At 53.6% G+C, this 23,024-nt stretch overlaps 2 protein-coding genes and 1 long non-coding RNA gene across 4 annotated transcripts; 2 read left to right on the top strand and 1 right to left on the bottom strand.

Moving 5' to 3' along the window:
- Positions 1–806: 806 nt before the first annotated feature.
- UBE2Q1 (ubiquitin conjugating enzyme E2 Q1) lies at positions 807–9,539 on the bottom strand. Its single transcript, XM_014892792.2, has 13 exons — positions 9,114–9,539; positions 7,844–7,948; positions 7,470–7,574; positions 7,109–7,159; positions 5,116–5,256; positions 4,477–4,561; positions 3,960–4,020; positions 3,351–3,441; positions 3,201–3,259; positions 2,898–2,946; positions 2,629–2,724; positions 2,430–2,496; positions 807–2,026 (listed from the first exon to the last, which is right to left on the bottom strand). Exons 1-13 carry the CDS (start codon positions 9,537–9,539, stop codon positions 1,995–1,997), a joined length of 1,368 nt encoding a protein of 455 aa, XP_014748278.2. The 3' UTR covers positions 807–1,994.
- Positions 9,509–13,272, top strand: CHRNB2 (cholinergic receptor nicotinic beta 2 subunit). 2 transcript variants are annotated; one of them, XM_088181103.1, is made up of 6 exons: positions 9,509–9,556; positions 10,736–10,881; positions 10,980–11,024; positions 11,278–11,387; positions 11,507–12,467; positions 13,017–13,272. In XM_088181103.1, the coding sequence occupies exons 2-6, from the start codon at positions 10,852–10,854 to the stop codon at positions 13,185–13,187; spliced, it is 1,317 nt and encodes a 438-aa protein (XP_088037229.1). In that variant the 5' UTR covers positions 9,509–9,556; positions 10,736–10,851; the 3' UTR covers positions 13,188–13,272. The 2 variants fall into 2 exon arrangements, with proteins under 2 accessions (XP_088037229.1, XP_014748297.1); XM_014892811.2 differs by lacking the exon at positions 9,509–9,556 and adding an exon at positions 9,985–10,154.
- Positions 13,273–14,863: 1,591 nt separating this feature from the next.
- Positions 14,864–22,448, top strand: LOC148220734 (uncharacterized). The gene is made up of 2 exons (XR_015808855.1): positions 14,864–15,122; positions 20,085–22,448. It is a non-coding gene; the product is annotated as an uncharacterized LOC148220734 (long non-coding RNA).
- Positions 22,449–23,024: the final 576 nt, after the last annotated feature.

The following is a 23,024-nucleotide window of genomic DNA, read 5'->3' as shown; positions in this document are numbered from 1 at the left end:
ATGTGCCACATGTCTCCTTCAGGAAGTCTTCCCTCATTCTTGTTCTCTGCCAGCTCCCACAGGGGAAGGCTTCGGGAGTGCCTTCAGCAGTGGTGACAGATGGCACTGCACACCTCCTTCCCTGAGCCAGCCTGGTGGCAACGAAGGCCACGCTCGGCTCAGAGTGGGATGGGTCCTCACTGGGCAGGTGTGAACAGACAGCACTGGCAGATGGCCTGCTAGACACCTGCTCCTGCTGCACTTTCAGCCTCGACACTTGTCAGGTCAGCATCCTGGTGACAGTGTCCTGCAGGGCCCTCTTCAGTTCTGCCCATCCCAGCCTGTAAAGCTGCCATGACTTGGGAGTGTGTGCCATAAGCTCTCCCAACCAACTTGGCATACCCAACCCCAACCCAACCCCATGGCTGGGCTCAGCAGAGCAGCTCCAACTTTCTTTCAGCAAAGAGAAAGCCCCACAAGTGTTTTAAATCTTAAGCTGATTTAAGCCACTACCTAGCAGGTTCCTGAGCTAAAGGTGGGAGCTGAGTGCAGCTACCTCTGCTCCCCCAGCCCCAGCTACCATGAATATGGTTGGAGAGAACCCAGAACTCCAAGACGTGCTGGTCTGGACTGGAGGACACAGGGCAGAGTGCTCAGCTTCACAAATCCTCTGGTCCTTCAGCAAAGCACTTAAAAATAGTCCCCAAACTGAGGCCAGAGCCACTCCTGCCGTCAGTAATCCCTCTCCTTACAGCATCTTTTTATTCCAAGGCTCTGAGCAGGACAGGGAAGCAGCTGCTGAAGTAGATAATGGAGTTCTGAGGCTCTTTGATTTTCTAATGACTTTTATTCAAACACAGTGAATTAATACGCATGGTTCCATCTTTGACACTAGTGCGTCAGTTCTGTCCTCCAGACGAGGACATGGCCCAAGTTAGAGGAGCTCCAACAGCCAGATCTCCTTCCAGCAGACTCAAAACAGGGCCGTGGGGATTCAAGACGACAGGCCACAACTGCAGCAACCCCGGCCATAGAGGGCTGGAGTACAAAGGCGAGCAGGAACAATAGCTTAAGGAAAGTAAAATAAAACCCCATAGAACAGGGTGTTCACTGATGGAATAGGTTCTGGCCAGGGATGGGAAGCAGTGGTAGGACAGAGCTCCACTCCCTGCAGCAGCTTGCAGCCACAGCCCAGCAGGGATGGGGACAAGGGGCTCAGCCTCCATGTGTGGCTAGTGGGGAGAAACAGGACAAAGCTCAGGCCTCAGCTCATCTTAACTGCTTGGCAAGAGGACAGGGAGAAGTGTGATACAAACACAAACCCTTCCTCTGCTGCAGAGGAGAGCACAGCCTCACAGATCTCTGTGCTTCAAGTTGTAAGTCTGCAGTTTATAGAGAAAAGCTGGGTTTGCCTAGGAAAGATGGGGCAGAAACTCTGCTCCCTTAATGCCAAAAAAGAAAAGGGCTTTTCTTCTTCCGAGGCAATTGTGCCAAGTCTTCCTGCAGGGCTTGGGCCCACCATAGCTCCATCGACCGCCCCACCCTGGGACCAGGGCTGCAGCAGGGTTTGCAGGGCACAACCCACCCAGCAGGAGCTTGGGAAAAATTAGTTAGACCAGCATTCTCAAATTAACAAACTGTAATTTTTCTCCAAAGATACATTTTCCATACACATCCATCATACACCGTAACAAAAAAAAGCAGTGTACATGAAATAAGAAAATAAATTAAATCCATAGCATAGGTAAGGAGGATGCTCTAGACTGGAGTAGAGTCAAAAGTTTCCAGCAATACAAGAGGCTCAAGAGTTTGTTTTAACAAGAATGCCTGCTAGCATGGGCCCAGCAAGTGTTCTGGGTCAGTCCAACTCCTTAAACAGTTATTTAGAGTTTTGAACAGCCAGTATTGTCCTGCAATAGGCAGAGCTATTACATCCTGGGAGAAAGCCAAGAGGCATCACTAAGATCCAAGTAGAGCATCCAGAAGATATTCAGATTGGTCCTGCAGCATCCACACTAGCCATCCTCCTTGGGTGGTGTATACCAGCCTGAAATGAGGAGAGATCTGTGAGGGAGGAAACTGCATTGGCAACAAGAATCTGCACCTGGAAAACCTGCTGAAAGCAGCCAAGTCCTACTTCCAAAGGGCCACGTATCCCCAACTACTGGGAGGCTTTCCCTTTGGCTTACTTCCCAACACCACACAGGCAAGCACAGAATAATTTAGGCTGGAAAAGATGTCTCAGATCATCACGTCCAAGCAATCAGTGAGGTGCTGCCTCTAGTTAGAGCCACTGGAGCCCAGCACTGGGCAGCAGAGAGCACAGCAGCACTCTGCAGCTGCCACTGCTGCTGTCACCTCCACACTTGAGACAGGATAAAACTCCAATGGCTTGTCTGGGGAGCCCAAACAAGCAAGAGAAAACACAGGCCCTCTCCCTCAGCCCTTACCATTTTTCTCATGGATCTGAACCAGGGATTTGTAGGACTGCTGTGCTCTTGTCAGGCTGTACTGGTTCTGCAAGGGAAAGCAAGGAGACCATCAGTCCAGCAGGAACCTTGGGGAAGCCATCCCACCTTTCCTGTGCAGCCAGAGCTGGCTGTGCCCCCTTCAGCCACCCCCCATTCTCCTACACTGTCCAGGCCCTACCTTGTTGGCTCCAAATTGTACTCGTGCTTTCCCTTTCACCAGCGTTGCACTGATCTGCATGATCACCGACTCGATGGAGTAGGCACTACTCCAGCCCTGGGGGATGAAACACATGATAAGGCCAGACCCACCCCAGAAACTGTGCTCCCAGTGCAACCAAAGGGCCTTCCTCGGCTCTGGCAGGCAGTGGTACAGCAGGAGCTGTCAGGAATACGGAGTGTGGCAGGCACACAACAGCTACCCCAGTTCCCACAGGGACCAGCACCCACCTGTTTCGTAAGCAGCTCCATGCAGATGGCACCACCACCCAAAACATACCTGGGAAGGAATCAGACAAAGTTACTGCACAGATAGACGCGATCGTACCCGCCCACTGCTCCAGAGGTGAAACATCTTCTCTGATAGGTTTCTCATGGCAAAAACATGCTAAAAACCTCACACCATCACTGTCTGCTTCCCAATGGCAAATCCATGTCAAGGAAGTCACAGGATTGTACAGCACTGGATAAACCCAGTGAAAACTGCTGCAGAAAGCAGCAATGCAGAGCAGAGAGACACAGATAATTACTCACCCCCCTGACAGCACCGGGGATACAACCCTTACAAACGGTGGATCAAAAGGAAAGTTATCCTGGAATGAGAGAAGCGAAGCAGAGTCACTGAGAAAGGTGTTCTCTGATGCCTCACAGAGCCAGGTGTCTCTCTAGGAGGGGGAGCCTTACTTTAAAAGAAAAGTTGAGGAGGATGAAATCTGTTCCTTCTTTCTCTTTGAGGATTTGGAGATCGTTGTGCAAAGCGCTGTCCTCGTCAACCCTGTGACAGGAAAACCCCGCGAGGGTCAGTCAAGGCCTTGCAGCTCAGCTCAGCCGTGCTCGCTGGCACCACACCCCGAGCTGCCATACCTGCACAGCCGGGCAGTCACATGGGCCCTCAGGCTGACAGCACGGGCTGCCAGCATTCTGCCTCCGGTTTGCAGAGACGACCATCACACCCCTTTTCCATGCTGCCAGATTAAAAATAAAGGCTGCCTGGCCCAAGGAAAAGGCAGCACTGGTGTCTGGAGGGTGTGAAAGCTCAGGGTTTGCCTGCTGCACCTCTTTCCAGACTCTCGGAACAGCAGAGACTTGCAGAGTCCTCCGATTACCTCATCTTGTCTGGAGATATCATCTCCTTTTTCTCCTGGAGACAGCAAGCCAGCTGCCTGAGAGAGGCTAACTCAAGGACTGCTTGGTGCTCCCCTGCCATGCTCATGTTCCCTCTGCTCACAGGAACTTTCTGGTCCCATCACCAAAACCCACCACAAATGCATGATCCCAAGCTGGGCCACCTACTTCAGGAGTTTGACGTTCCAATCGTACAGGCTGTCATTCACTAGTTCAACTGCATAGTATCCTGCAATGAGAGCAGAGGGTCAGGGGGGAGAACACAGGTCACTGTGGGGAAGGGGACACTGAGAGGGGGCTGAGCCATCACTCAGATTTCAAATCCCCTGGGCCCTCCAGCACAACTTCACTTGGGCACTGTCCCTCCATGAAAAGCAGCGCCTATCCTCAGGACAGTCCTGAGGGCAGCAGTTTCTTTCTCTGAGTCCCTGGGCTCAGGAAAGGAGCAGGAACACCACCCCCCTCAGAGTCAGATAACTCTCTGACCAACAGCATGCTCCTCATTCCCACCCAGCAGTGGAAGGGAACAGAGAGGGTAAGGTGGTTTTGTTCACTCTTGACAGAGCCACAGCCACCAAACACCAGAGATCCACCCCCTCAGCTGAACAGCACAGCTCCAAGGCCCACTGGGTACCACATAGAATGAGAAGGAATCCTCCTCCATGGAGCTCTTGGCAGCACTCACCGCCCTTGAAACTTGGTGATCGGTAAATATCCCTGAGCTCCTTCATTAGCCGGTCAGTGGCCTGCACAGACCCAGACACTGCACCCTGCAACGAACAGGGAGGGGGAAAGTTGTATTGTTATGCTGCACCCAACCATGGCTATTGCTCTATGAGGTCAACACCTGAGCTACAACTCAGTCCAGCCTCTATACCAGACCATATCCTATCCATCACCTCTCAGTCTGTCCCTTGCCCCAAGTATGTCACCTCAGGCAGCACAGCTGCAGCAGAAACACCTCTGTGTCCTCTCTACTGAGGATCTCTGCCCAGGGGTAAAAAAGCACAACCCACCTCCACAGCCTCAGGTGATCGTGGGGGCCAGCTCCTGAGACAGAAGGGAGCCCCAGATCTTGCTGCAGGAGGACTGGCCTGTGAGGAATCGATGCCCTGGGGGCACCCAATGCCCTCCCTGAGCTGCAGAGGCAGTTCACAAACTTCTCTGCTTCAGCCTCATCAGCCCTAGAGAACTGGTACTGCTGTACCTTTGGCTGGGGACAGCCCCTCTGATTTAGGGCTGGAGGGCTGGCAAGGGCCTCCATCACTCTTGCCCTTGAGTCCCTCTGCTTCCCCAGCCCACCTGCCCACTGGGTGACACGTACATTTAAGTAATCTTGCCTCTGGTTCTTTTTTATTTTCTCTAAAATGGCCAGGTTTTCTTTCCCAATGCCTTCATCCTCTGTCTTTCTCCCATCTGCTGGCTCTTCCTCTTTCATCTCATAGTGGTCCAAGTCCTCAGTGTCCTGGGAAGAGAAGAGGAAAGCTCAAAGAGATGTGCTTTTGCTCCTCCCTGCTCTGAGTACTGAGCTGCCCTGACCCAGGAAGGATTCCTAGTGCAACTCTTTCATCCCAGGAAGCCCCAGCTCCTGATCTGAGGTACAAATAGAATGGAAGACACAAGGACTGGGCATTCAATTGGGCTCATGCGAGCTCTTTGTTTGCTGGATTCTCCCCTGCCATGTCTCATGCCTGTTTATATAACGAGCCATTAATCTCTCACTCCTCAACAAGCCCCATGTCACTGAGTGACCCTGGATCTTGGCACACCCATGGCTTCAGCAGCTTGTGCCACACTGCTGGATGGCACAGCCCTTTGGTGCAGTGCTGCCAGGCCACCCGGGCCCCTTCACTAGCCAAACCCCAACAGGGACACAGGTCACTAGCACCACAAGAAGAACAGACCCTTGCACCCAAACCCAGCTGCATGGGATGTTACTCCCTCAACAAGAGTGGGTATTTCACAGCATGTCTCTCTGTAGATCAGCTCAGCACACCCCAAGTGTGTGACCTGACCCCACAAGAGCCTTTGCCCCTCACTATTTCCCACAATAACACAGGGCAATGCAAGACCCTGATGGGGAAAAAACATTTGCAGCCGTTTGGACCCACTACAGAAATCTCTCCCCATGCACACAGTGTTCAGCTGCCTGGAAATGGCTGTGGGTATGCACAGCTCCAGCACTGGCACTAAATCCTCTGAACAAGCGTTTACTGTGGCCTCTCTGGGCTGGTTGTGGCTATTGAGCAGCATTTTTGGAAGGGCTTTGACATTTTTAGACTCACACGGGAAAATAGATCCTCCTAGAAAATCCCTCGAGTAGATTAACCTGCATAATGAATCTCTGTGCCAGGGCACAGTTCTGCTGCTCCACTCCTCCACACAGCTGAACAAATCCCACCACTCAGCACAAAACCTTTGCTCTACATGAGAGCACTCTCCCTCCACGACGCATGGCGCTAGAAAAAAGCAAAAGGGGGAATGCTCAGCTCCTGGGGATTTATTTTCCAGCCCACAGGAGTGGAGGCCTTGCACACACTGATTTGCCATGAAGCAGCAGATTTACAGATTCACAAGGTTACGCTGGTGTCAGTTTAGCCCTCCCTCTTTTCCCCATGGACCCTGGCAAAGCCCAGCCTTAATTTAGCAAGCAATTAACTTTGCTAAACCCCCCCCAAGTGCTGGGGTGCTGCTGCTCAGTGACCTGCCCCCCAGGCTCCGAGGCACTGCTGACTCAGTGCCCATGCTTCTCGTGTGTGAGGCATTGCTAAACGTCACCATGGAGATTCAAGATTATTCCACCCACTTCCACAGATCTCTAAACTGCAAACCAAACAACCAGAGCCTGTGGGTTCTGCAGCAAGGTGCCCTCAGCCTGCAGTGAAGTGTGGCTGCCTCCACCACTCCTGGCAATTAGCTCACTTGCACACTCAACCACCTGACCTCATCCTCTCTGTGGGAGTCCCGTGCAACAGTGACTTCCCTGCCAGCAACAGCAACCCAGAAATCCATCTCTCTTGCAGAAATTTCAGGCTTTAGAGAACAGCACATACTGTCCAAGCAGCTCTGCTCCAGGTCATCCACGTGCCTTTGGAGGCCATGGCTACACTGCTCAGGCTCTGTGCTCTCCTGGGGTTTGTGAATATGTGGCACCCAGCTGTACCTCAGAATTCTGAGCATCAAAATGCCTTTGATCCAAACTTCCCTGTCTGGAGGCCGCAAGCTTTTCCCAGGCAAAACCCTCACAACCTTTCAGCACCTTTCTCCCTGCACTCAGCTCTCTGGCATATATCCTCACACACTGTGGTGGCACTTACCTCTGGCATCTCTTCATCTTCCTCTTCAGAGGACACCTCTTCCTGGGTGCTCTGTGGAGAGAGGATAGGGATAGAGACTGTGTGGTCAGCATCCTGGTAAAATGCTCTCCTTCCTTCCCAGATGCTTCCAAGACGAGGTCAAACAGGGATATACAAGCAGAACCAATTTAAAAGCAGAGAGTAGCAAGAGCCTTTACAGAAAACAGTACCAAGGCCCAGTGGAGCAGGCTGGCATCACCTAGGACAGAAATCCAACCCCTCACCCACTGTGTTCCTCCTCTGGTACCCCCTAGAAGCCTCCAAAGCAAACATCAGGGAATTTGTTTTCTGAGCTTTGGAAGCCTTTCCTTGAGCCACTCACCTGTTCTGCTGGCAGAGGCTGGTCCAGCATTTCAACATCTGGATGTTGGGGGAGGTTGTAGAGTTTGCACAGGTCAGAGATTATTCGCTTCAGGTGCTGCAAAAGCTGTCCAGAGAACAGAGGGTCAGGGAAGTGTAAGGACCTCTGTGCCATGCTGAGCCTCAGGCCCCAGGGCTGCTCCAAGCAGCAGCAGACACGGGTGCAAAATCCCACCCCAGCATCAAACAATATCAGAGAAGCTCATCCCAAATATCTGGAACATTTATGCGACCAGAGGCAATCCCCACTTCAGGCAGCTGTGGACATGCTAGCAGGGAGTTACCCCCACAAAGCTGCCAGCTCCCCCCTCTCCCAGGCAGCAGAGCGTATCTCACCAATGTATTTCCTTTCCTGACTTCCACCAGCCTCTCCAGGATAGCTGCCAGGTTGGGATCATCTGACTCCACAGACCATATTGGGGGAACAGCTGGATAAGACTCCTAGAGAGAGGGAGAAGGTGGTTGTTGGTGGGATGGAGGCTGCTGTGGTGCACAGAGCAGCAAGCCAGACAGCGTAGAGGCTGAAGCCCTGCATCTTCTGCACACAGATCCCTCTGGACTACAGAGATCCGGCCCCAAGTGACTGATCCACCCTCCAGCATAAACCTGGGGCTGAGGCCAATACAAACTCCTACCCTGACCATGTTGGGCTGGCTCTGTGCTGTGTCCCCCTGGCCCAGGGTTGAACATGAAGGGAAGATAGTGGCATTTTGGCCACCTCTCTGGCCATGGGGCCATCAGGAGTGGGAGGCAGTAGAGGCAGGACACTGAGGGTGTCCGACATTACCCATGGGCTGCTACCCTCACAGCTCCTGCACCAGGAGTTGCAGGAGAAGCACCTACACAGGGCAGAGGCCAAGCAGGCACCTTTAATCCAGGACAAAGCCTCCAGCAACACTCTCAACATGCCCCTCCAGAAAACCCTGGTCATTAGTCCCTTTCAGAATCTGCACCAGGGGTTATTCAAGTTCTGCTGGCCCTCCCTGCCTGGAGACACACACTAGTTGTAACTTGTGATCAAAGAGGGCATCAGCACACCAGTGCCAAGCCATCCAGCACCAGGATCCCTAAAACCCCAGTGCGAATGAGCCAGAGCAGAGAGGAAGAGCCAACGCTGCTGCCGCAGGTGCCTCTTCCCCAGGCAGATCAGGGGCCCCTGGGAAACCCTCCAAAACAAAACTGGGGGAAGCAGGGAAAACGGGGGCAGTCTCGTACTCAGGGTGCTCTGAGGGGCTCCATGACTGGGGACGAGCAGCTGGACAGGACTGGGGGTTCCAAAACAGCACAGGGAATGGCTAGTTCTCGTACATTGGCATGGCGGGAGTGCTGCCGGGCACTGCCCTCAGGTTTTTCTCTGCGTGAGCCGCTGCCCCAAGGAGCTCGGGGTGTTTTGTACGGCGCTCCCGCAGGCCCCACGGAGGAGGGGGCCGGGGGCGGCCAGCCCCGCGCCCCGTAGCCGCCGCCAGGGACGTTGGGGCCCAGGCCCAGCTCACTGTGAGCCCCAACGGCGGCAGCCCCGTACGCGCGAAGGAGGGGCCATTCGGTCCCGGGGCCGCCTTGCGGTGCCCCCGCAGAGCCTGGGCCCGCCGCACCCCCTGGGCCTCACCGTGATGTTGCAGTGAATACGGACGGGTCCCGGCGGCGGCCCCCGGGAGGCGGAGGCGCCGGCGCGGGCCCCGGCCCCCGGGACGAACTCGCAGCTGATCTCGTCCGGGCAGGCGCTGCCGATGCGGAACCGCTCGTGACCGCGGTGAAAGATGGACTCGAGCAGCCGCAGCTCCCGCCTCAGGAGCCGCCCGGCGGGGGCCGCCGCCACCTCGGTCCCGCTCCGCCCGGGCCCCCCCGCCGCCGCCTGCGCCCTCGCCGCCTCCTCCGGCCCCGCCCGCTGCATCTTCCCATGGAGGGACCCGCTCCGCCGCCGCCGCCGCCGCAGCCCCGGAGCCCGCCCAAGATGGCGGCGGGACGGCCCCGCTCCCGGAAGTGCCGTCGCCGGAATGGGCGGGACCGCCCCGCCGAAAGCGTCTCGCGACATCCCGGAAGTGACGCTCAGTAAGCCCGGGGGAAGCAGGGCGGGACCAGCGAGGGGGGCAGCGGGGGGTGCCCGCCCCGGCCCCGGAGGGGTCACGTGGGGTCACGGGGGGGCACCGGGCACGGCTGGAGCCCGGCGGGGACGAGGCTCCCTAAGGCCCAGCAGTCCTGGCTCTGAGACCCCCCTGCTGCTGTACGGCGGAGCCGCGGTAGCTCCGGGTTCCACCCGCGAACTCTGCCACCGCTCCGCCCTACCGCTCTGATCCCCGCCCGGGGCTCCACCGCCCCTCTGGCACCGTGCAGGGACCTAGGTGGAGCGGCGAGCTCGGGGAGCTCAGACCCCTCCGCCGTGTCCCCAGGCCGCGGCGGGGCGGAGGCGGGGGCGGCCCCGGGGCCGCTGACGGCGACGGTGACGGCGACGGAGCCGGAGCACGGGGCGGCCCCGGCGCAGCGCCCGGCACCGCCTCCCGCCCGGGGCCGCCCCGCCTGGGCCGCCGCCGGCTCCAGCACCTCGGACAGCGCCCGGCCAGAACCACGGACAGCGCCGGGTACCGGTGGCGGCACCGGGCCGCCCCCATGGCGCTGCTCCGCGTTCTCTGCCTTCTCGCTGCCCTCAGACGTAAGTGTCAGGGGCTGTGGGGGATGGCGCCGGCACAGGCGGGGAGGGGACCGGACCGGACCGGACCGGGCCGGGCCGGGCCGGGCCGGGCCCAGGGACTGCGCCTGTTGCACGGGACAGATCCGGAGTGGAGCCGGTACCGGCCCCTCTGCGGTGCCGGTGGCACTGGCGTTTCCGGCGCTCCTCGACCCCCCCGGGGCTATGCGGCCGCCGTGAGCTCCGGCTCCCCGAGGTGGTGCCAGGAGTGGGCAGGGATCGACAGGAACAGGGAAGGGGGTGTCATGAACGGGCAGGGAATCGCGGGGAGTGGCAGGGGAGGGCAGAGAGAAACCCCCAGTCCTGTCTAGCTGCTCGTCCCCAGTCATGGAGCCCCTCAGACCGCCCATTCTCCCCCTGGCCCTCCCTGCTCCCCTGCCCGGCTATGACACCCACACCCCATCACCATGCACCCCATCATTCCTGCTCTCGGGCTGCCAGGCACAGAGCCCCAGGCCGGGTACAGGCTCTATCCCGGGGGGTCCCCGGAGCCTCTTGGGGGGCCTTGCCCACTACCGTGGGACTCAAGCTCCGCCATGCCCCAGGGAGCCTGGGCACAGACACGGAGGAGCGACTGGTTGAGTATCTGCTGGACCCTGCACGCTATAACAAGCTGATCCGGCCGGCAACCAATGGCTCTGAGCTGGTGACCGTGCAGCTGATGGTGTCTCTGGCGCAGCTCATCAGCGTGGTGAGTTGGCCAGGACTCTACTCCCCAACCTACCGGGCAAGGAAGGGGGCCCCAAAGCCTCCTACCACCTGGAGTGACTGGGCCCTCTCTCTCTGCAGCATGAGCGGGAGCAGATCATGACCACGAACGTCTGGCTTACCCAGGTGGGCACCCTGGACTCTGACGTGGCCCTGAAACCCCTGTGTCCACATCAGGCCTCCCCAGCCTCTGCCTTGAGACCCATCCCTATCATAGGGACCCCCCATATACCCTGTGTGGGACTCTAATGTCTACTCTGTCTGGTCATAGCCCTCCATAAAGCCTTTGTAGGACCCCCGTGTCCCCCTGTCCTGACCCATCCCCTTACCCCAGGCCCCCATCCTGTGGCTGGGCTGGGCTGATCCCACCTGTCCTCAGGAGTGGGAGGACTATCGCCTCACATGGAAGCCTGAGGACTTTGACAACATGAAGAAGGTCCGCCTGCCCTCCAAGCACATCTGGCTGCCTGATGTGGTGCTCTACAACAAGTAGGTCATTTTTTGAGGGGGGGCTATGTGTTCCCCTACCCCACCCAGCACAGGGGGCCATGTCATTGGGCTGCTGGGGCTGACAACACCAGGACTGACACCACCTCTCTTCACCCCAGCGCTGATGGGATGTACGAGGTCTCCTTTTACTCCAATGCGGTGATCTCCTATGATGGCAGCATCTTCTGGCTGCCGCCTGCCATCTATAAGAGCGCATGCAAGATCGAGGTGAAGCACTTCCCCTTTGACCAGCAGAACTGCACCATGAAGTTCCGTTCCTGGACCTATGACCGCACCGAGATTGACCTGGTGCTGAAGAGCGAGGTGGCCAGCCTGGATGACTTCACACCCAGTGGCGAGTGGGACATTGTGGCACTGCCAGGGCGGCGCAACGAGAACCCTGATGACTCCACCTATGTGGACATCACGTACGACTTCATTATTCGGCGTAAGCCGCTCTTCTACACCATCAACCTCATCATCCCCTGCATCCTCATTACATCCCTGGCAATCCTTGTGTTTTACCTCCCGTCTGACTGTGGCGAGAAGATGACACTCTGCATCTCTGTCTTGCTCGCCCTCACCGTCTTTCTCCTGCTCATCTCCAAGATCGTGCCACCCACCTCACTGGACGTACCACTGGTGGGCAAATACCTTATGTTCACCATGGTGCTGGTGACCTTCTCCATTGTCACCAGCGTCTGTGTCCTCAACGTGCACCACCGCTCGCCCACCACGCACACTATGCCCCCCTGGGTCCGCACCCTCTTCCTCCACAAGCTCCCAGCGCTGCTCTTCATGAAGCAGCCGCGGCAGAGCTGCGCACGCCAGCGCCTGCGCCAGCGCCGGCACACCCAGGAACGTGCTGCTGCCACCACTCTCTTCGTCCAGGCTGGTGCTCGCACCTGCACCTGCTATGCCAACCCTGGTGCTGCCAAGGCTGAGGGGCTCAATGGCTATCGGGAGCGACAGGGGCAGGCAGCAGCCCCTGCAGCTGGCTGCAGCTGCGGGCTGGAGGAGGCGGTGGATGGCGTGCGCTTCATTGCTGACCACATGCGCAGTGAGGATGACGACCAGAGCGTAAGTTAGGGTGGGCAGTGTGCAGCTGGGAGTGGGCAGTACTCAGGGGTGGCCAGAGCTCTGGGGTGCAGAGTATGTCCTGGCTCATGTCTGCACCACAGGAAGTGATGTGCACAAACACCAAGGGGGTCCCTGCCTAGCCCCATGTCCAGTGAGGTCTTGCAGCTTCTGTCTGGGTAGGGGGTCCAGCACTGATTCCTGACCGATCGTCACAGTCCCAGGCTGAAGCAGCTGCTCTGGAAACCCAGGAAGCTCCCAGGAGGCCTGGCCCTGCACAGCATTGTCAGGCTGCAGATTTTGCAGAGCCCTCCCCACCCCCCGCCCAGCTCTGCTCACTGGGGAAATGTTTCCTGGGCTCAGCGGTGCGGGTGACAGCAGGGAGAGTGAGCCCCGTGAGGCCCACAGCAGGCTGGCAGGCAGCCCCAGGAGCCACAGTGCTGAGGGAGCAGATTCGAGGCTCTGAGGATATGCCAAATTCCCAATCGGGGCAGTGTCAGGTAATACCTAAGGCCCCAGCCCTGACCCAGCATTTTTCCTGGCCCCATGCAGGTGAGCGAGGACTGGAAGTACGTGGCCATGGTCATCGACCGCCTCTTCCTGTGGATCTTTGTCTTCGTCTGTGTCTTTGGCACCATTGGCATGTTCCTGCAGCCCCTCTTCCAGAACTACACCACCAACTCCCTGCTGCAGCTTGGCCAGGGCACCCCCACCTCCAAATAGCATGGGGAATGGCTGGTCTCAGGGCCAGAGAGCTGGGTACTGGGCTCAGGCAGCCCCTGCAAACCAATAAATACTCACAACAGGACCGGGCTAGTTCCATCTGGTGTCGTTTCATCCTACACTATGCTCTGCGGGCCTGAGAGAGCAGGATGCAGCCAGGGCTGGGGGGCCTCTGGCTCCCTGTGACCAAGGTAAGAGGCTAGGAAGGCACCATCTCTGTAAAAATAAAATCTCAGCTGGTGTGGGAGAGAGCATGGGAGCATGAAACCTGATTCACGGGGACGAACCCAGCTCTATCCTCTGCTCCTGGGAGCACCAGGCACTCACTGCATCTCAGGCCATGTGGGGCCAGAGCCCCAGCCTCAGTGAGCAGCCCCTGGCTCCAGCCTGGTGCTGCCAACCCCTGGGCCAGCTCTGGGGCTCCCAGAAGATGACAGATCTGGAGTGGAGGCATGGGGAGGAGGACAGAGTTCTTCAGCTCTGGCTCCGAGGCGAACACATGGACCAAGCAGGAGGAGGCTATTTTTAGGTCCTACCTCCAGGCAGGGCCAGGGCAGCAAGTGCCAGAGGCTGCTCCAGCTCCATCGTCTTCTGTTCCACTCCAGGCTCAGTGTGCTGGAGCCAAGAGCAGCCATAAGATGGGTTGCACAAGGAAAAGGAAAACACAATTAATCAACCCAAGCTGGGAGCTGCTGGCAACCGGGCCACAGCGTGGGTCACTGGGCTGACAGCCACGGCCAGGAGCATTTCCTGCACTCCCTTGGCCAACAGGAATTGGCCTCATTGGGGAAAATTGAAATGGAGAGTTTGCTATAAATACCACTAATCCCCGGGGCTGGGGGGAGTGGTGTTGGCAGGGCCTGGCAACACACAGGGCCAGGGGAAGCCGCACGCTAGAAATTAATTTAAATCCCAGCACTTCACCCAGCCAGAGAAATCCCAGCTGCTGCAGCTGCTGCTCCTGGAGCTCCTACTCTCAGGGGTGCACCCCAGTACCCAAATGTTAAGAGCTTTGCTCCTAAAGCAGCCCCAGGGCAGGGGTTTGTCCCAGTTCATCCCACCTCTGTGTCTCCTCTGCTGTTGGTCCAACCTTGAGTGGAGGATGGGGGGTCATGCTGCACCCCGGTGGGGAGTGGAGATCTATGAGTATTGGGAGGCTGTGGGAAGTACAACAGGAGCCCCCATAGCCTCAGGCACAGCTGCTGACCAAGGATTCCCCCAGCCCTGCTCTGGGCTGGGTGCCAAGGCAGTTCCTACCCCTCACAGCTCTGCATGGATGTCCATGGGCAGCTGCAGGCACGGTGAACCTGTGACAGCCAGACTGTCAGCAAGTGATGACCCTGCTTGGCCCCTGTAGAGAGCCTGGTGCAGGAATGGCTAGAAGAGAGAGGCCATAGTCAGATCAATTTAGTCAGGCTGACAAAGCAGGCCTCAGCCTCAAGGGCATAGCAAGAGGGAAAGCACGTAGACTTGTGATAAGATGAACAAAGACAGACTGTAAAAGAAGAACTAGAAGGACTCTGTTAGCCATGAAATTGCAAAAGTGTAGCTATAAACTTAGACGATCAGCATAGTGACGCATATGGCAAGGCAACCAATGATGAGCTTAGCTTTTGCAATATGCATGAGTTAATTAAGCACTGTATTTAATCGCCACTCTAATTATCAATAAACGAGACTTCGCAGATGACCGAATTGGTGTCCGTGTCTCCCTTCTCCGACAAATGGTGACCCCGACGCGTGCCTCCGTCGCTGAAAAAGAAAACGGGGGAGAACGCGCCACGGTCGGTTAAGTTGAGCTTGGGGCCTGCTGCAACCGGGTCGGTGTCAAACGACGTAGGAAAGACACCCTCAGGAGCTACAGAGGTGGTCCTGGGCCATACGTGCTGCCGAAGCCGGAGAGTTGCAACGGCGCCGACGGTAAAAAATGGACAGGCAAGCAGCATATGATTTATTTATAGCACATATAGATAAGTTAGGGCTAAAAGAGCTTAATCCCAGGAAGGACATACCGGGGTTGTTAGCCTGGGGTTCTGCTAAAGGCTTATTCACTAACCCTCATAGTGTACATGAGTTAAATGAGTGGCGTAAGTTAGGAAATGTACTGTGAGAGGCAGTGTTAGCAGATGATAAGACAGCAAAAAAGTTAGGAAAAATCTGGCAAGTAGTTCATAACGCACTCTTAAAGCAACAGGCAGAGAAAAGGGCAGCACAGCAGGCAGTAGAGGCATATAAAAGAAATGCTCAGTATGGTGATAAAGAGCCCCTTGCACCAAGCACAAGAAGGGTTGAAATACCTATTCTTAGAGACACGGCAGGAATGGCCGATGGGGCTAGTTGCACTTGGCCCTCTGCACCCCCCTCAGAAGAACTGGGGAATAATGCTGCCAAAGCAGAGGAGGCAATTGCAGAAGGCGAAATATCTCAACCTTGCGGCGTAGAATCCCCTTGTCGGCCTGAATCTAGCACCCCTAAACCTGCCAGTGAGCCAAATCCTGTCCCTAGGGCGGAAAGCGACCTGCGGGGGGAAGTGGCAAGGCAGAGGAGGGAGGCATGGAATATGCTAGCTAGACACGGCCTGGAGACTGGAGATGATGCCGCTGTGAGTGCAGTCAAAGTCTGAACCTTTCCTGTAACATACACACAGGGAGTAAACCAACAAGGACAAGCTGTACAAGTGGGAGAGTATGAACCACTTGATTGGAAGTTGCTAGCACAGTTACGACAGACAGTGAGTCAGTTCGGGTTTCGGAGCGAGCCAGCCAAACAAATGCTAGACTATCTATTTGACACATATTTGTTACTGCCAAATGATCTAAAAAGCATAGCAAAATTAATTTTCACACCACATCAGCAAATGCTATTTAATGCTCACTGGCAAGCTCTTGTTGCCGAGGCAGTTGCGGTACAAAGAGGTCAGGGTGATCCCTTAGCCGGAATTACAGCAGATGAGTTAATGGGAGTGGGCGCATTTCGCAGGTCAGAAACTCAGTTACTCCCGGGGGCCGACAGAGTTAGAGAAGCCATGCGTATTGTAAGAACTGCTATAGATCAGGTGAAAGATAGCTCAGGTATACCCATGTATATGGGAATAAAACAAGGAAGGGAGGAATCCTTTGGGGATTTTGTAGATAAGGCTACCGCTGCTATCGACAGGGCAGGAGTTCCAGAGTATATGAGAGGAGCAATGTTAAAGCAATGTGCGTTACAAAATAGCAATGAGGCAACAAAAAGGGTATTGTCAACTCTAGGAGCTAATTGGACGATAGAAGAGGCATTAGAAAGAATGGCGCTGCAGCCATCAGGGTCGCAGGTTTTCTTAATTAATGCACTAAAAGAAATAGGCTTAGGGCTGCAAAAACAAGCTGAATCCACACAGTCACAAGTACTAGCTGCTCTTGCCCCGCTCCGTGCTTCCACAGCAGCACCGGCCACAGCGAACAACCGCCGACCTCCTTCAACGCGATGCTTTAGATGCGGAGGCGGAGGCCATTTTCGACGAGACTGCCGAGCCTCAGGAGTGTGGTGCCAGAACTGCCAGAACAACACCCACAACACGTCAGCTTGTCGCCGCCAATCGGGAAACTCCAGGCGAAGCGCGCCCGGCAGCCGCGCCCAGACACAAGTAGCCGCCGTAGCATCAGCGCCATCTCCTGTCTGCAACCAGCCACAACAGGGAGCCTGGGACTTGACTTGGCAGCCGCAATAAAAACATCATTATTAACAACACGCCCCGCTAAAGTCCCAACTGGAATACAAAGCCCGGTAACTATTAAAGGACAAGCTTTTGGAGGACTAATAGTGGGACGCTCATCGAGCTCCATTTTAGGACTGTTTGTACTACCAGGTGTCATCGATGCAAACTACACTGGGGAAATACAAATAATAGTTTATACTCCTTTTCCTCCTCTAACGATTGAGGCAAATCAACGTATTGCTCAATTTATTCCACTTCCACAGTTAAGCCGGGGTATTCAACCACAAACACAAACCCCGCGCAAGGACCAAGGTTTTGGGTCCTCTGGTGTTGCTCTACTCACAATGGATCTCAATACTAGACCTAAAAAGGAGGTGAGGTTCACCTATGCAGGACGTACAATAAAAATGATAGGACTTTTAGACACTGGAGCAGATACCAGCATTGTTTCTCCAGAAAAATGGCCCTGTGATTGGCCATCATTACAAACCACAGATACCGTAACAGGCGTCGGAGGGTTCACCCTCGCAAAGAAAACACCCCCAATAAGGGTTACTATAGATGGACAAGACTTGGTAACTGTGTTGTCAATAGTTGCATTACCGCCCATGGTACATTGTCTAATTGGAAGAGACATTTTAACTCAGCTTGGGGTCGTTCTATCCAACGAGCACCCTTTGGGGTAATTGCCATTGCTTGGACTTTCCCAATCCCAATCACCTGGACTACCAATGAACCGGTAATGGTTAAGCAATGGCCTCTAAAAAGGGAAAGTCTAATACAAGCACATCAACTCGTAAAAGAACAATTTCAACAAGGACATTTAAAACTTTCCACAAGCCCATGGAACACGCCAATTTTTGTGATTAAAAAGAAATCAGGGAAATATCGTCTTCTACATGATTTAAGAGCAGTAAACGATCAAATGGAAGCAATGGGAGCATTACAACCGGGACTTCCCAATCCAGCCATGCTCCCACAACATTGGCCTCTTTTAATTATTGATTTAAAAGACTGCTTTTTTACTATAGCCTTACACCCTCAGGATACAAAAAGATTTGCATTTACCCTACCGGCAATTAACAGGGGGGAACCTGACAAAAGATATGAATGGACTGTACTTCCACAAGGTATGAAAAACTCACCTACTTTGTGCCAATTATATGTTGATGCAGCCTTGCAACCCCTAAGACTAAAATGGCCTGACACAATTATTTACCACTACATGGATGACATCCTATTCGCCCAGAAAACAGCATTTACAGATGCCCAAATGCAGGAAATTCAGAACACCTTAGCAAAAGCATCTCTCATGATAGCTCCAGAAAAAATACAGCAATCTACACCATGGAAGTACCTAGGATGGACTATTACAAATCAAATCGTACGGCCGCAAAAACTTCAAATTGCAACAAAAATCACCAATCTAAATGAAGCACAACGCTTACTAGGGGATCTACAGTGGCTCAAACCAATTGTTGGGATACCCAACTCTCTGCTAGAATCCCTCAGGCCACTGCTCAAGGGGACTGATCCAACCACACCTGTAACCATGACACCACAACAAAAAGACGCTCTCAATGGCATTATTCGCTGCGTCAATGAAGGATTTGTCTCCCGCCGAGATGTATCATTACCTATAAACCTCACCATTTGGAATACTCCTGATCATCTACTTGGAGCACTTACACAGACACAAAAGAAAACGGGGGAGATACAGGTACTAGAGTGGATAACTCCACCTTTACAAGCAAAAAGGACAATCAGTACAAAAATCGAACAAGTAGCTACCTTGATTCGTAAGGGTCGGGTAAGGATTCTGGAAATCACCGGAACAGGCCCGACCGCAATCCACCTACCCATGAAAAAGGAGGACTTAGATTGGTACCTCCTCAACTCTGAGGACTTACAAACGGCTTTGCTGGAAGCTGGAGCAGCAGTCAACACAGGACCGCTGACACCACGTCATCTTCAGTGGTTAGGAAATTGGGACTGGGTATTAAAGCCAACACGATCGGAACAACCGATAGCAGGTGCTATCACAGCATTCACAGATGCCGGAAAGAAATCGAGGAGGGCAGCCATCACCTGGAAAGAAGGCCCTCGATGGAAAAAGCAGATAATAGACGCTGCTCCAGAGGACAGTTTACAAACATTGGAATTGCTTGCTGTTGTGTGGGCACTTAGTGAACTGCAAGGGCCTTTGAATGTAGTCACTGACTCGTTTTATGTTGCAGGAGTAGCACAGAGAATTGAGGACGCCTCTGTGAAAGAGGTGCAGAACAAAAGACTCTATGAACTCTTACTGCAGCTAAAGCGAGCAGTAGGAGCAAGGTTTAAGCCTTATTGTATCATACACATCAGAAGCCACAAGTGGGATGTAGGCTTGGGTGAAGGCAATGCCAGGGCAGATAAATTGGTTATGAATGTAGCAGATGATAGGGGGATTGAGGCAAGAGAGTCACACACACGATTTCACCAGAATGCTAAGGGATTGGTACGCGAGTTCAAAATAGGCATACAAGAAGCTAAAGCAATAGTGAGAGCTTGTCCCACCTGCAGTCATCACAACAGTGGGGTGGGTCTTGGGTGTGGGGTAAATCCTCGGGGTCTAGAAAGTAATGAAATTTGGCAAATGGACGTTACACATGTAGCAGAATTTGGTAGGCTCAAATATGTGCACGTCACAATAGACACCTACAGCAAGTACATTTGGGCTACCGCACAAACAGGAGAAAAGGCAATCCATGTAATAAGGCACCTGACAAGTTGCTTTGCAGTCATGGGAATGCCTAGGGAAATAAAGACCGACAATGGACCAGCCTATGTCGGCAAAAAAGTAAGCCAGTTCATGAGACTCTGGGGAATCAAACACATCACAGGAGTACCACACTCACCCACAGGACAAGCCATAGTAGAAAGAGCCAATGGGACACTTAAACAGTACCTACTCAAGCACAAATCCATAGATGATCCACAAGAAAGGTTAGCTAAGGTTCTTTATGTTATGAATTTTTTGTGTGTGTTTGGGGAAGAGTCAGAGCCGCCTGCAATTAGGCATAGAGGGAAAAAGGAAGGTAACAAGGAAGAAAGCGCAAAAGCGTGGGTAAAGTACCGGGATCCAAAAACAGGGATCTGGAATGGCCCCGTTGAGGTAATATACTGGGGCAGAGGTTATGTTTGTGTTTCTACTCCCACAGGAACAGTTTGGGTCCCTGCTAGGTGGGTGAAACCCATCCTAAATGAGCGAGTTGGTGGAAAGATTCCTGAGGACACCATTAGCTCCAGACGACCGACAGCGGATACAACAGAAGTTGACGGTGACCTTACGGCCCTATTTACAAAAACTAGCACCATATAAACGCGCTGTCCGCAAGGCACTACAACGGCCGCCACCGAACTGGGTGGAGTGGATCGAGTATCACGCCTACCACGCCTACCGGGAGGAACAACGCCTTAACGGTCGCCCTTGTTGCGCGTGTGGGAAAGCGTGGTGTGAAGCTTGGGTGGCTCTAAAGTGTGGGGGCTGTGGGGACTGCTCATGGGTAAGACAAAGAGCAGTATATAAATTGTGGTGCCAAGAGTGTCAAAGGAAAGACCAAAGACGCTCAAGCTGGGGTGCAGCATTAGAGGGGGAAGCAGGAGTACCGTTTGTACAAGTCCGGAGTGTATATGAAGCACCAGAACAGCTTATGTTAGCTTGGGCCCGGTGGGAAGTAACTAATTGGCTCTGGAGGCAGAAAATCACTGCAAAATCTTGCATTGTTGCTGCCAGGTGCATGACTAAAGTGCCATATCTACCTTTCCCTCGGGTAGGACCAGTTAAGCCAGGTACCGACCCTGAAGAAGTATTAGACCAGTGCATAGAAAAGGTAAGGCAGTGGCACATAGCAGCAGACAATCCAAAATACAGGAGGGAGAAGCCACGTAAGCAACGAAAATGATACTCATCACACTGCTTACGCTTACTAACTTTGCTTACACAAATGCTTTTCCAATGGAGTACACACCTAGAGAAAATGTATGGGTAACATTTGCTAACATAACAAAGCAAGAATCAATCTGCTTGAGCTTGGGGGGAGCGCAAAATCCTTTCAAAACTTGTCTTGTAGGATTGCCAATTTGGAAACCAAGAGAATTTGCAGGGTATCTTAATAATAGCAGCCTACCTACAAAAAGGGATGACGATTTGTTACAGGGTTGTACTTTCCTTAGTAGTAATCCCTCACAACACGATGGATGCTGGCAATGTGAATTTGTCCTAGCTTTAGGCAAAACCTTAGCCTCCCCTCCGGAAGAGATTGACCTCTTCGGAAGCACTAACGCATCAATGGGAAGAAACGCAGGAGGATGGTTTAGTTTTATGCCCTTAGAAGACAAAAACTTTGCAACCCTTAATTCGGCCCTTACTAATCTACCAACAATACATACTCAGCTCTACCCCAAATGTAACGGTAGGTACATCACAAAGGCAAGAGCACTACCCCCAGGAATATTTTTAATTTGTGGGGATCGTGCCTGGAATGGTATTCCAGTGAGGCCACAAGGGGGACCCTGCTATCTAGGGAAACTAACCATGTTTCACCCCAATGTAACTACTCTCATGCAACTTGCAAGCAATGCAAATAGAACAAAACGCAGTTTACACGATCTTGACTGCACCGGCATAGGGCAACCACACTTTTGGAGTGACTTTAGACAAGTAGCAACTGCTGTACTCCTCCCTCACGCAGCAGCCAGGAAAGCTATGGCCCTAGCCGAACAGTTAGGGTGCTGGGCAAAAGATGAATTTAACACCACCTCTCAGGTGTTAGACATGATGGCCAGGGATGTCTCAAGTGTTAACCATGCAGTACTGCAAAACAGAGCAGCCATTGATTTTCTACTACTAGCGCAGGGACACGGTTGTGAGGAATTTGAGGGAATGTGCTGCATGAATTTGTCTGACCACTCTGTATCCATTCACAAAAAGATACGAGACATACAAAACAGACTACATGACCTAAAGGAGCAAAATGGTTGGGACTTTGATGAATGGCTAAAGAGCCTGGGCCTTGGAGGATGAATTCGGACCATCATTAAGTATGCTATCATGATCTTAGGCGTATTCTTATGCTTAGCTTTGTTGCTTCCTTGCTTAATAACTTGCTTACAGAACTTCATTCAAAAAACTGTTAGCAAGGCTTGGCATACTAATCTTCTCGCTCAAAAAGAAAACGGGGGAAGTGTAGAGAGCCTGGTGCAGGAATGGCTAGAAGAGAGAGGCCATAGTCAGATCAATTTAGTCAGGCTGACAAAGCAGGCCTCAGCCTCAAGGGCATAGCAAGAGGGAAAGCACGTAGACTTGTGATAAGATGAACAAAGACAGACTGTAAAAGAAGAACTAGAAGGACTCTGTTAGCCATGAAATTGCAAAAGTGTAGCTATAAACTTAGACGATCAGCATAGTGACGCATATGGCAAGGCAACCAATGATGAGCTTAGCTTTTGCAATATGCATGAGTTAATTAAGCACTGTATTTAATCGCCACTCTAATTATCAATAAACGAGACTTCGCAGATGACCGAATTGGTGTCCGTGTCTCCCTTCTCCGACAGGCCCCAGCCTGACTGCCCCCTGTGGAGATCCACAGCCAGAGCCAGGGTCTTGCTCCCAGCCTTAGGGCTCCTCACTCTGGGCTGTGCTTCCATTCTAGCAGGTCTTTGGTCTCTGTCTCACAAGAGACAGACAGCTCTCATCCCAGGCAAAGGTATCACTTGCCTTGCACAGGGAAAGGGGTTGCTCCAACAACACCCAGTAAATTTACTGTTGGATGGCAACAGCATTGCTAATTCTCACTTTCCACCAGCATCTCTGGCACGTGGTTCAGCTCAGACACAGGAAGACACAGGACAAGCCCTGCAGTCACCACTGGCATCCAAAGACAAGACACCCCATCCTAGAGCTAGCAGTGAGGGAAGAAGCTGGGAGAGCCCTGCCCCAGCATTTCAGTGCCAGTCCAAACCCTCACGGACTCAGCTCTGCACAATGGGCCCTGTACTTTTGGCAAGAGGCTCAATTCCAAACTCTACCTGGCTCCCTTCATCATTTAGCAAATACTAACTCATCTCTGTCCCTCTCCAAATCCCACCATGGGGCC

Source organism: Sturnus vulgaris, chromosome 31 (genome assembly GCF_052056855.1).
Source record: "Sturnus vulgaris isolate bStuVul1 chromosome 31, bStuVul1.hap1, whole genome shotgun sequence".
Classification (NCBI taxonomy): domain Eukaryota; kingdom Metazoa; phylum Chordata; class Aves; order Passeriformes; family Sturnidae; genus Sturnus; species Sturnus vulgaris.
The sequence above is the reverse complement of the archived record's forward strand: the minus strand, read 5'-3'. Positions and strand labels throughout refer to the sequence as shown.

What these genes read in the sequence shown, in the direction of transcription:
- UBE2Q1 (XM_014892792.2), bottom strand. Translation starts at nt 9,539, where the DNA reads ATGTCGCGAGACGCTTTCGGCGGGGCGGTCCCGCCCATTCCGGCGACG. An exon ending in TCAGGAAAGGAAATACATTG is followed by an intron (nt 7,575 to 7,843) that starts GTGAGATACGCT and finishes TTCTCTGGACAG; the next exon opens with CTTTTGCAGCACCTGAAGCG. An exon ending in AGCCTCTGCCAGCAGAACAG is followed by an intron (nt 7,160 to 7,469) that starts GTGAGTGGCTCA and finishes CTCTCTCCACAG; the next exon opens with AGCACCCAGGAAGAGGTGTC.
- CHRNB2 (XM_014892811.2), top strand. Translation starts at nt 10,112, where the DNA reads ATGGCGCTGCTCCGCGTTCTCTGCCTTCTCGCTGCCCTCAGAC. An exon ending in TGGCGCAGCTCATCAGCGTG is followed by an intron (nt 10,882 to 10,979) that starts GTGAGTTGGCCA and finishes CTCTCTCTGCAG; the next exon opens with CATGAGCGGGAGCAGATCAT. An exon ending in GTGAGGATGACGACCAGAGC is followed by an intron (nt 12,468 to 13,016) that starts GTAAGTTAGGGT and finishes GGCCCCATGCAG; the next exon opens with GTGAGCGAGGACTGGAAGTA.